This window comes from Sapajus apella, unplaced genomic scaffold (genome assembly GCF_009761245.1).
Source record: "Sapajus apella isolate SASKATOON/1434 unplaced genomic scaffold, GSC_monkey_1.0 scaffold68, whole genome shotgun sequence".
Taxonomy (NCBI): Eukaryota; Metazoa; Chordata; class Mammalia; order Primates; family Cebidae; genus Sapajus; species Sapajus apella.
This window is the reverse complement of record NW_022437008.1, coordinates 5,586,805-5,598,563: the sequence shown is the minus strand read 5'-3', so window position 1 is coordinate 5,598,563 and position 11,759 is coordinate 5,586,805. Positions and strand designations below refer to the sequence as shown.

The window sequence follows — 11,759 nt, the reverse complement described above, 5'->3', positions numbered from 1 at the left end:
AAAAAAAAAAAAAAAAAAAAAAAAAAATCTCACCCTCCTCATCCCAGTGCTTTACCAAGAAACCCAGGAGTCATCCTTAATTCTTCCTAGCTCCCTAACCCCACCACCACCAGCTTCAACCCTTCAGCCAGCCCTAAGGGTCCCATCCCGAGTTCTCCCATCTGCTCTGCCCCACTAGCCTACAGCTCCAGTAATTCTACCTGACAGCAGACAGAGCTGAAGAAAGAGCCAGTGTCATGATCAAGGTCACAGGGCAGGGATGGGATGGGGTCAGGATTCAGGCCCAGCAGGCGTGATCACACTGCTCGTCTGCACTTGCTGAGCTGGGCCTGTTCTGCACACATGGAGAGAGAGAGTAGGCCCAGTCCTAGTCCCAGAGGGAAAGCACCACTAGGGTGAAGCTGGAGGAGGTGGAGGAGGAAGCCTTGGGTTGAGGAGTGTTGGAAGGGCCTCCAGGAGGAAAGATGCTGTCTCCTGTGGGCCCTGCAGATAGGCCAGGCCATGCCATATTATGAAACTCAAATACCTGCCTAAGAGCTTGGACTCTGCCTTGGGGACACTGAGGAGCCTTGGGGGGCTCTAGATAGGGGAAGAACAGCATCAGATTTAGGCTTCAGGAAGATCACTGTGGTGTAAGGCGAAGGGTGAACCAGAGTGGGAGACCAAGGCCTGGGGCAGAGGAAGAAATGCTCAGGAGACTAAGCAGATAGGCCATGGAGATGGATGGGCTCTCAGGGAGGAAGGCATCCAGAAGAGGCCTAGGCCAGCTGAGTGGGGGAAGCTGCCCTTGAGATGAGGACCTGGGAAGAGGGACAGGTGGTTTGCAAGACATGCTGAGGTCAAGACTCGGGGACTGGAGATTTGAGGACCCATTGCTGTAAGGTACCAGTGAGCCGGAGGACTCAAAGCTGCCTCCCGGCTTTCTCACCCTCAGAGCTGCTGCAGATCCAGGCATCCCAGGAAAAGGAGCAGAAAGAGAACCTGGGGCAGGCTCTCAAGAGGCTGGAGAAGCTGCTGAAACAGGCGCTGGAGCGAATCCCTGAGCTGCAGGGGGTTGTGGGGGACTGGTGAGAGGGGAACGTGCTGCGGGTGGGAAGCAGAAAAGTCAGGACTCGGGCCAGGGGGCTGGTGAGAAGGAGCAGGCCATGGTTTTGTGGGGAGGCCAACAAGGGTCTGGAAGGCCAGGCCTCCCCTCTGACGCTGTGCCCTTTCCCAGGTGGGAGCAGCCAGGCCAGGCTGCCCTCTCTGAGGAGCTCTGCCAGGGCCTCTCCCTGCCCCAGTGGCGGCTGCGCTGGGTTCAGGCCCAGGGAGCCCTGCAGAAGTTGTGCAACTGAAGAGAGGGTGCACAGAAGCCCAGAACTTCACTCTGTTCACCCTGACACCTCACCTCCCCCAGGACACCTGGAAGAAAGCAGCACCAGGATTCCTTGGCCGTCGTCCCCCCCAGCATCTGCAGTCCCCTCGCTTGCTGTTCTGAGGCTCCGCTCAGCTCCCTGGCCCCGATCCTTTCATCCTGCTAAAGCCAAGAGAATGGGGTACTCTGGACCCCACCCTGGGCACTCCTGAGATCCCTTCATCACTTTCATTCTCAGCAAAAAGTAATTGAGCACCTTCTCTAGGCGCTGGGGAGTCCACACAGAACAAAAGAGAAGGCCCTGCCTTCCAGGAGTTGAGTTCTAGGGCAGGGAGATGGAGTTTACGAGATAAGGAAAATATATAAGTAGGATGCTGCAGGTTAACTGCTGTGTGGGAAATCCAGCAGGAGGTGGGAGGTATGATTTGAATCGACGGCCACACTGCCCAGGTCATACACCAAGTGGTGAGCAGGAGCAACAGGGGTGGCCGAGGAAGGGCTTCCAGCTCAGGGCACCAGCACGTGCAAAGGCCCTGAGCCAAAATGTGCTGGAATAAGGGCCATTGGCGGGGGGCATTATAGGGTGGGAGGAGGAATGTATTAAAAGATGAAATTGCCTTCTAGTTTGTATAGTTTCTTTTTTCGCATGTAAATCAGCCATTTGGAATTTATCCTAGCACGTGGATGCAATTTTGTTTTATTTTACAGGGATCCTAGTAACACTTATTGAAATTCCCAGTCACAGCAGCAGTTGTCTCTGAGGGAAGGTGGGTGGCAGGGATCAACTGAGGAGGAGATGCAGAAACGTCTTAGGTAACGGGAATGTGCCGTGTCGAGGGCGGCGGAGGTGACACAGGTAGGGAGAGTTGTCAGCACTCACCTAGCTGTAGACTTAAGGCCTGTGCATTTCACTGTGTGGGTGACTCAATTTATAAAGCAAAGCCTTACTCACTGCTTTTGAGATGCCACCTTTTTATGCACTAAATTTCCATGTTTAATTGGGTTGTATCTGGCTTCTCTCCAGACCTGCTTTGTATTTAACCCTACATGTGCCATTACCACAGTAGTTTAATAGAAAGGCTTATGACACATTGTCATATGTGTTTTTGTTCTCTTGTTTTGAGATGGAGTCTCACTGTTGCCCAGGCTGAAATGCAGTGGTATGATCTCAATTCACTGCAACCCCATCTCCCAGGTTCAAGTGATTCTCATGCCTTGGCCTCCCCAATAGCTAGGATTAGAGGCTCACACCACCATGCCCCACTAATTTTTGTATTTTTTGTAGAGTCGGGGCTTCACCTTGTTGGCCAGGCTGCTCTCCAACTCTTGGCCTCAAGTGATCTGCCACCTCTGTCTCCCAATTCTTCACCTGCTGGGATTACAGTTTCCCCTGTCTCGATAATTTTTTTTTCATAAATTAAGTGAACATTATATTTAATTTGCCTGGTCCCAGAAAAAAGACAAACACAGACGGTAGTTTTACTGGTGTTGCAGTAAGTTTTCAAATTTGGGAGTTTGTCAGTTTTATGATCTTGAACCTTGCTGTCCATCTCCCACACAGCTCCTCTCTTGGCCTCCAGAGCCCCTTCCCTCTGCCAGCTTTCCTCCTGCCCCTGGCTGCTGTTTGCCCGCCTTTCCACACTGGCTTTCCCATGACTGTCCTTAGTGAGCCCGCTCCTCCCTTCTCTCCTCTCTCATCACAGTTCCCAGCCCCCACCTTCCTACTGAACTCAGCAAAAACTTAAACTTCGTACAGTAGTCGCATTGTTAGTAGTAACACTGGCGTTATTATTTTGATAAAATAGACCATTTAAATTTTTGAGACTTTACCTTACAGTTTTTGAAATTATACACTAAGCAAATGAGAAGCCGTCTTATGTCATTGGGGACCAAGATTTTTAGTGTAAATGAAAAAAGATAAATATAAAATCAAAGAAGTAAATACCCTATAATCTTTCATTTGAGTTGGAAATATCAGAATAAAGTCATGATTTCTCTCTTTCTGAAAAATATATATTTCAAGGCTGGGTGCGGTGGCTCATGCCTATAATCCCAGTACTTTGGGAGGCCGAGGTGGGTGGATCACCTGGGGTTGGAAGTTCAAGACCAGTCTGGCCAACATGGAGAAACCCCGTCTCTACTAAAAATACAAAATTAGGCGGGCGTGGTGGTGCATGGCTGTAATCCCAGCTACTCGGGAGGCTGAGACAAGAGAATTGATTGAAGCTGGGAGGCAGAGGTGGTGGTGAGCAAGATCTCCCCATTGCACTCCAGCCAGGGCAACAGACCAAGACTCCATTTCAAAGAAATACACACACACACACACACACACACACACACACACATTCTCCTAGTTAAGTCCACTAAAAAGGTCTGATATATATAATAAATATAATGACATCTCAGTAACACTGAGAAGCACTAGTGTACAGACTGTGGTCTCTAAGTGCTATTTCTAAGAACCAGGGACCTGTGTAAAAACAGCTGATTCCAGGTCTGAGGGAAGAAATGGGCAGAATGTGTACAGGATATTTTGTACCAGGAAGCAAAGAAGTCTTCCAAGACTACTGTGGCCAAGTCAAAGGGACTCAGGAGCCAGTCTGAAGGGCTCTCACTGGCCAAAAGTGCGACATGTTGAGCAGCAAAGAGTACCACAGTCAGGCTGGGTTATACTAGTTCCTCTAATGTGCATGTTTGAAAATATTCAGAGTAAAACACTTTGAGGGCTACGCGGAAGAACAAAAAAAAAGGGGGTCAGCTGTGGCCCAAGAAAGGACAGGGACCAAGCCCACGCAGGTGCCCCTCTGTGTTGCACTAGTGTGGGCCTTGGCTCCCACCCTGAACATCTCGTCTCATCTTTAAATGTCTTCAGGTGTCCTCCGCCAGGAAGCCCGGGTCAGGCGCTTCCTCCTGGGCATCTCTAGTCTTCATGGGAACCACGGATCGAGTGTCAGCAGGGTAGGAGCCCCCAGCCCTCAACCCCAGATCCCAGCTAGGCCTCCTAGCCTTGCCGAACCCTGAGGCTGACGCGGACTTCAGCGTCTTTTAAAACTTCCAGCGCGGACTTCGCGGTGGCACGGGAGGGGCCTCCGAACTTTCCTGCGTTCTCAAAGGTCCAGATTCCACATTGGGGACGGGACCAACTGACTTTGCTTTGCTCTCATTAGCCTGTGTTCCTCCAGGAAGGCGGGACCGCCTATCGTCGCTGCGCTCTCATAGGCCCAGGTTCTTGTGCTTGTTTGTCCTTCTCTCACTCTGATTGGCCTATATTCCCCCTGAGGGTGTGGCCAACTCTCATTGGCCCTTGCGCCGGGCGTATGACGTCATGTGCCAGCGCCCGTCGCTTTTGCTGTACGCCATCCTCGGGAGCCCACCCTGACGAAGGCGGAGAGTAGACAGCAGAACCGGCGGCGGCGGCGGCGGCGGCGGCTAGGCTGAGACAGTAGTAGCGGCGACAGCGACGGCGGCAGCGATGGCTGGGGCGGGGCCTGCCCCGGGACTCCCGGGTGCAGGAGGACCCGTGGTCCCGGGCCCTGGCACTGGCATCCCGGGCAAGAGCGGCGAGGAACGCTTGAAGGAAATGGAGGCGGAGATGGCCCTGTAAGGCCCGCAACAGGGAGAGATAAAAGTCGTCCCAGAGCCAGAGCCAGAGCATCCGAATCCCGGAGCCTCCAGGCCTCGATTGGCCGGAGATACGGCTCTAACATGGGGAAATGGGAACTTCCGGATTGTGGGGACGGGGATAGGGGAGAGGTTGGCAGGAGTGAGGGTCCCCGCGCAATGTACCCAGAGTTCCAAAATTGGTACGAGATCCTGAGCTCTGGTGTCTGTTCTATTCCTCCAGGTTTGAGCAGGAAGTTCTAGGGGCTCCAGTACCCGGAATCCCAACTGCTGTGCCTGCAGTGCCCACGGTCCCCACGGTAGAAGCGATGCAGGTCCCAGCGGCTCCTGTGATTCGCCCAATTATTGCGACCAACACATACCAGCAGGTATGGTTGAGCTAAGGCATATAAGTCAGGGAACACAATACCTCGAACACAGTAGGTGTTTGTGTACAGAGAGCTGCTGAAGTTTTGGCTTTTTGACTAATTAGCATGACAAATTTTTTATGTGCCAGGCATTGAGAACACAGTAATGACTAAGACAGACATTTCTGCCCTTTGGGATCTTATATTCTAGAGCATGCTGTCCAGTAGAGCTTTCTGCAATAACGGAAATGTTCTGATGTATTTCAAATTTATATTTAATAGTTCCTTATTCCCAGTCACATTTCAAGTGCTCAATAGCCAACTATATATGAATAGTAGAGAAGGAGAGATAAATTATTATGATGAAAATAGGCTGGACACGGCTGTAATCCCGGCATTTTGTGAGGCTAAGGTAGGAAGATCGCTGGAGGCCAGGAGTCAACCTGGGCAACACAGATCCTGTCTCAAAAAAAAAAGGGCAGAAAAATTAGCCAGGCCTGGTGGCACACGCCTGTAATCAGAGCTACTAGGGAGGTTGAGGTAGGAGGATTGTTTGAGCCCAGGAGTTCAAGGCTGCAGTGAGCTATGATCATGCCACTGCACTCCAGCCTGGGTGACAGAGCAAGACCTAGTCTCTGCAAAAAATTAAAGTTAAAAAATGAAAATGAGCAAATGAAACTTGTTCATTCTGTCAACAAATAATTATCAGGTGCCTTTTATGCACCAGTCATCATTCTAGGCATTCAGCATATACAAAAGCCGAGTACAAAACAAAAATAATCACTGTATTTTTGGGGCCTGTAATCCCGGCACTTTGGGAGGCTGAGGTGGGTGGATTGCTTGAGGTCAGGAGTTGGAGACCAGCCTGGCCTACCTAGTGAAACACGGTTTCCGCTAAAAAAATACAAAAATTGGCCAGGCCGGGTGGGTCACGCCAGCACTTTGGGAGACTGAGATGGTTGGATCACAAGGTCAAGAGATCAAGATCATCCTGGCCAACATGGTGAAACCCGTCTCTACTAAAAACAAAAAAATTAGCTGGGTGTGGTGGCACACACCTGTAGTCCCCGCTACTTGGGAAGCTGAGGCAGGAGAATTGCTTGAACCTTTGAGGCAGAGGTTGCAGTGAGCTGGGATTGTGCCACTGCACTCCAGCCTGGCAATAGAGCAAGACTCCATCTCAAAAAAAAATAAAGAAAAAAAATACAAAAATTAGCCAGGCCTAGTTGCACACGCCTGTAATCCCAGTTAGTTGGGAGGCTGAGGCAGATGAATCGCTTGAACCTGGGAGGCAGAGGTTGCAGTGAGCTGAGATCACACCACTGCGCCCCAGCCTGGTCAACAGAGTGAAACTCCATCTCAAAATAAATAAATAAATAAAAGTATGTTAAGAAGGATGGAAGTTCCTTAGCACAGTCACAGAAGCCCTTTCTGAGGAAATCACATTTAAGCAAAGATACAAAGGAGACAGTGGAGGGAACCATGCAGATGTCTGGGGGAAGAGCATTCGCAGCAGAGAACTACCAATGCAAAGGTCCTGAGGTGGCCAGCATGGTGGCTCACGCCTGTAATCCCAGCACTTTGGGAGGCTGAGACGGGTGGATCACAAGGTTATGAGATCGAGACAATCCTGGCCAACATGGTGAAATCCCATCTTGACTAAAAATACAAAAATTAGCTGGGCGTGGTGGCACTTGCTTGTATTCCCAGCTACAAGGTGGCTAGGGCAGGAAAATCACTTGAACCTGGGAGGCAGAGGTTGCAGTGAGCCGAGATCACACCCCTGCACTCCAGTCTGGTGACAGAGTGAGACTCCGTCTCAAAAAATTTTTTTTTAAAAAAAGGGACCCTGGCTTGTGCTATGAGATTGGGAGCTTTTGAAAGATTTTGAGCAGAAAGATGATGTGGTCCAACTTTGAGGTTAACAGCGTAGCTCTGGATGTGTAAGAATAGACGGTAAGCCGGGCATGGTGGCTCACACCTGTAATCTCAACATTTTGGGAGGCTGAGGCAGGTGGATCACCTGAGGTCAGGAGTTCGAGATCAGCCTGGCCAACATAGTGAAACCCCTACTCTACTAAAAAATACAAAAATCAGCCGGGCGTGGTGGCACGTGCCTGTAATCTCAGCTACTCAGGAGGTTTAGGTAGGAAAATGGCTTGAACCCGGGAGGTGCCAGGAGATGGAGGAAAGGGCTTGTACAGTAATCTAGGCAGGCACTGATGGTGGCTGGCATGGAGGTTGTGCATGGGAGATGGGGAGGACAAGCTGGACACAGTTTCAGTCAGTGCTAAGTGCTATAGGGAAGATGAAATAAGGTGGTAAGAGAAGCCGGGGCCAGGGAGCCCTAGTATAATCCCGAAAGCCTCCCTGAGAAGTGGCATTTTAGCCAAGACCTGAGATAGCCAGCTATATACAGAGCACTCAGCATGAAGCTCTTGGCCTCTTGGGGTGAGCTAGTCAACAGCAGATGGGGAGCGCTGAGTCAGGCCCCTAACCCTGACCTCTTCCCTGACAGGTCCAGCAGACTCTGGAGGCCCGGGCAGCCGCTGCAGCCACAGTAGTTCCTCCCATGGTGGGTGGCCCTCCTTTTGTGGGTCCTGGTAAGTAGAGTGGCAAGGTGAGGGAGTCGGGTGGTAAAAACGTGTGCCCAGGACTCTCCTCCCACCATCCTTGTCTCTCCCCTCCCAATAGTTGGCTTTGGCCCTGGAGATCGGAGTCACCTGGACAGTCCAGAGGCTCGAGAAGCCATGTTCCTGCGGCGAGCAGGTGAGTCTGGGGCTAGGGACCCCACATTTAATCAGGCACTCTTGTTTACATGACTTCAGCCTCTTGCCTAAATCCTCACTCAAATCTCCCTTTGCATTTCACCCCAACTTGATGTTGTCATCCTAAAGCACAAACTCGATCATGTCCTTCCTGATTATGTCAAGTCAACTTTGTTTCAACCTGACCATTGCAAACCAACCCTCCTGCTGTCAGTCCTATTCCCAAATTCCCACAGCACCTAACACCTTATAATAAGCTATACCATTGCTTATATAGTATGGCTATCATCTTTTGCTTTCTATGAAATATAAGCTCCATGAGGGGCAGAAGTCTCAGTATCTGCTGCGTAGGAAGCATTGTGTACTGTCTGTTGATGGGATGGACAGACCATCCAGACAAGCACCAGGCTCTTCCCCTGGCAGTCCTAGCTCCTTACAGAGAGATCCCAGCAGCCCGAACATTTCTGGAATGTGCCAGCAGTGCTTTTGTTGAGGTCCCTTCTCTCCCTGCTCACTGTCACCTGGCTATAATCTTCCAGCCATCCTCCCCCCAGGCCATTTTCCACTTTCCACCTTTTGTTCCTCAGGTTACCTTTACTCGCACTGTCAATTGTCAGTTTGTAGGACATTACTTCCTTATATGTATGAAAAGGATGCATGTTCTTATTTGGATGTAAAATTCTGGTATAATCTCTATTAAACCAAACATGCTACTTATATTACCTAAATCCTGTTAATACTTTTTAATCTGATGATCTCTGAGAAGCTGTAATGTCTTTTACTTTTTAGTATGGTTTTGATTAAAATGCAAATCTGACTTCCCCTGCCCAGCTTCCAACCCTGCTGTGGCTCCCCATTGCCCTCAGGAGGATACCCATGGCTCAGCCAAGAATGCTGTGCTTGGGTGCCTGCTGGCCACGCAGCCCCTCTCACGACACTCTCTAATCCCCACTTCTTCTATTACAGTTACACTAAACTGAAAAGGGAAGAGGTTTTGCTTACAGGTGTTCTCCCTGCCAATAATATTCCCACTCACCCTTTGCCTAATGCTTCATTGTCCTTCGGGTCTCAGCTCACAGGTCCCTTTCTCCAGGAAGCCCTCCCTAGGCCTGGCTGGGTCAGAGGGCTCCCCTGGGCTCCAGAGGCTCCCTGGGCTCCCATTTCTTAGCAATGATCCCTCTGCCTGGGCTTCCCTGCTTCCAGCCCTGGTCCCTGTGGGCTCTCCTTGTCTAGTGATGCCTACATTCCCTCCTCTTCTGGACCAGGAGCTCCCTGAGGACCCTGGGCCTGTTGGTGTGTCCCAGCATTGCCTGCCACAGGGCTGAGCCGGAGGAGCACCTCTGGTAAATTTTCATGGAATGAACCAGGGGAGAGGCCCCACATTTCCAGGAGGGTCCCCAGACTCTTCTTCAGGATTTCTTGGATCCTGAGACTGCACACACACACAAACACACACACGTGTGCACACCTTGCCCCAAGTGCCCCTGTCCCCCATGACACACACCCCCATCTCTCTCTCCCACAGCTGTGGCCCCCCAGAGGGCCCCTATCCTGCGTCCAGCCTTCGTCCCCCACGTGCTACAGAGAGCAGGTGAGGGGCCAGGGTCATCAGCCCTGCCACATAACTCCCCCCAGGCCCTGGAACTCCCCACTAACACCCTGACAGATTCCGCTCTCTCCTCTGCAGCAGCTGGCCCCCGCCCTATGGCCCTGCGGCCCCCTCACCAGGCCCTCGTGGGCCCCCCTCTGCCTGGGCCTCCTGGACCACCCATGATGCTGCCACCAATGGCTCGGGCTCCAGGGCCCCCACTAGGCTCCATGGCTGCGCTGAGGCCCCCTCTGGTGAGTGTGGAAAGGAAACTAATGGTCAGAGGTGTGGTGGGTGGGGACACCATCCATCCTGGCCCTATGGGCTGTGTCTGAGTTGGCCTCTCTCCTGGCTTTTTGTTTCTCTACCTTCTCGCTCTGCTTTTGTCTCTTTCTGCATCTGTCTTTCTGTGACAGAATCTCTATGTTCTCCCCTTTTGTGAAGGGAGTACAGAGAGAAACATGTGCTATTGGAGTATTTCTCATTTGATTGTTCCCGATGTTCTTGTCTGTGGCTGTCTCTCTCTGCCTGTGTTCCTCCCGCTCTGTGTTTGTCTGGTTGGAGACTCCTGTGCCTGGCTGTCTCTGGGCTGCTCTCAGGGCCCCAGGCACTTGCTTTGTTGGATGGAATGGGGATGAGAGTAAGGTCTGAGCTTGTGAGCCAGCCCTCGTCATGCTCTTCTCTTACCTACAGGAAGAACCAGCAGCACCCCGAGAGCTGGGCCTAGGCCTGGGGCTAGGCCTGAAAGAAAAGGAAGAGGCAGTGGTGGCGGCAGCAGCTGGGCTGGAGGAGGCTAGTGCGGCTGTGGCTGTGGGGGCAGGAGGTGCCCCAGCTGGCCCTGCAGTCATTGGGCCCAGCCTGCCGCTGGCCCTGGCCATGCCACTGCCCGAGCCTGAGCCCCTGCCCCTCCCGCTGGAAGTCGTCCGAGGCCTCCTGCCCCCACTGCGCATTCCTGAACTCCTGTCCCTGCGTCCTCGGCCCCGGCCCCCTCGGCCGGAGCCACCCCCTGGTCTCATGGCCCTCGAGGTGAGCAGGGAGCCTAGCAGTGAGGGAATAGAGGAGATGGGGGGCAGACAGGGTCCCAGGAACTTCCATACCACAGACTAGGCAGTGGTAAGACCTGGGGGGGAGGGAGGTGGACATGTGCGCCCCACATGCAGAAGCACATCCAGCCCTTACCACGGTGGCAGGGGGCCCAGGGGCCAAAAGACAGTGGGAGACCCCAATACCAAGCCCTTTGCACCCCTCCCCTCTCCTCTGCAGGTCCCAGAGCCCCTGGGTGAAGACAAGAAGAAGGGGAAGCCAGAGAAATTGAAACGCTGCATTCGCACAGCAGCGGGGAGCAGCTGGGAGGACCCCAGCCTGCTGGAGTGGGATGCAGGTAAGTGGCTGAAGCTCGAGGTCAGGCATGGGTCAGCCAAAGTCAGACCAGGCTGCTATCCGTGGCCTTAGGCCGGGAGGGTGAGCCCAGTAACTCCATCCATCTCAGTAGAGTGGGCGCTGTTGTTAGCCCACCTCGGGGAGGGGAGGCTGTGGCTCAGGGGCCTATTCCTTACCCAGCCATGGGCCGGAGCTTGGCGGGGGTAACTGGGACATGGGGCTTTGTAGCCCCTGTTTTACTCAGGAAGCGCCTGGCTTCCTAAAGGTCAGAGAGCATTTTGTCTCCCAACTCTTAGGAAAAATTGTAAACACAGAATAGCACAGTAAACAGCCTTCTATCCACCACCTAGATTCTGCAATTAACATTTTGCTGTGTTGACTTTTTTCCTTTTTGTGTATGTAGATGGTTTGTCATTTGGAGCAAGTTGTAAGTGACGTAATAACTTCACTTCTAAATACTTCAGTATTTATCTCCTAAGAAAAGAGACATTTTGGCCGGGCGCAGTGGCTCAAGCCTGTAATCCCAGCACTTTGGGAGGCCGAGGCGGGCGGATCACGAGGTCAAGAGATCGAGACCATCCTGGTCAACACGGTGAAACCCCGTCTCTACTAAAAATACAAAAAATTAGCTGGGCATGGTGGTGCGTGCCTGTAATCCCAGCTACTCAGGAAGCTGAGGCAGGAGAATTGCCTGAACCCAG

The 11,759-nt window shown here is 52.2% G+C and overlaps 2 protein-coding genes across 5 annotated transcripts in view; both read left to right on the top strand.

Moving 5' to 3' along the window:
* Positions 1–2,451, top strand: part of HAUS5 (HAUS augmin like complex subunit 5) — a 13,281-nt gene extending 10,830 nt beyond the window's left edge. For both annotated transcript variants that reach the window (XM_032249498.1, XM_032249497.1), the window contains 2 exons: positions 935–1,067; positions 1,217–2,451. In XM_032249498.1, coding sequence (XP_032105389.1) covers positions 935–1,067; positions 1,217–1,334 — 251 coding nt within the window. In that variant the 3' untranslated portion in view covers positions 1,335–2,451. The remainder of the gene's footprint in view (positions 1–934; positions 1,068–1,216) is intronic.
* A 2,230-nt stretch (positions 2,452–4,681) lies between these two features.
* RBM42 (RNA binding motif protein 42) overlaps positions 4,682–11,759 on the top strand; it is a 9,803-nt gene continuing 2,725 nt past the window's right edge. The window contains exons 1-8 of one of the 3 annotated variants that reach the window (XM_032249509.1): positions 4,682–4,954; positions 5,199–5,343; positions 7,841–7,925; positions 8,017–8,091; positions 9,616–9,681; positions 9,757–9,932; positions 10,372–10,704; positions 10,942–11,059. In XM_032249509.1, coding sequence (XP_032105400.1) covers positions 4,827–4,954; positions 5,199–5,343; positions 7,841–7,925; positions 8,017–8,091; positions 9,616–9,681; positions 9,757–9,932; positions 10,372–10,704; positions 10,942–11,059 — 1,126 coding nt within the window. In that variant the 5' untranslated portion in view covers positions 4,682–4,826. The remainder of the gene's footprint in view (positions 4,955–5,198; positions 5,344–7,840; positions 7,926–8,016; positions 8,092–9,615; positions 9,682–9,756; positions 9,933–10,371; positions 10,705–10,941; positions 11,060–11,759) is intronic. The other 2 variants (XM_032249511.1, XM_032249510.1) reach the window with 2 other exon arrangements.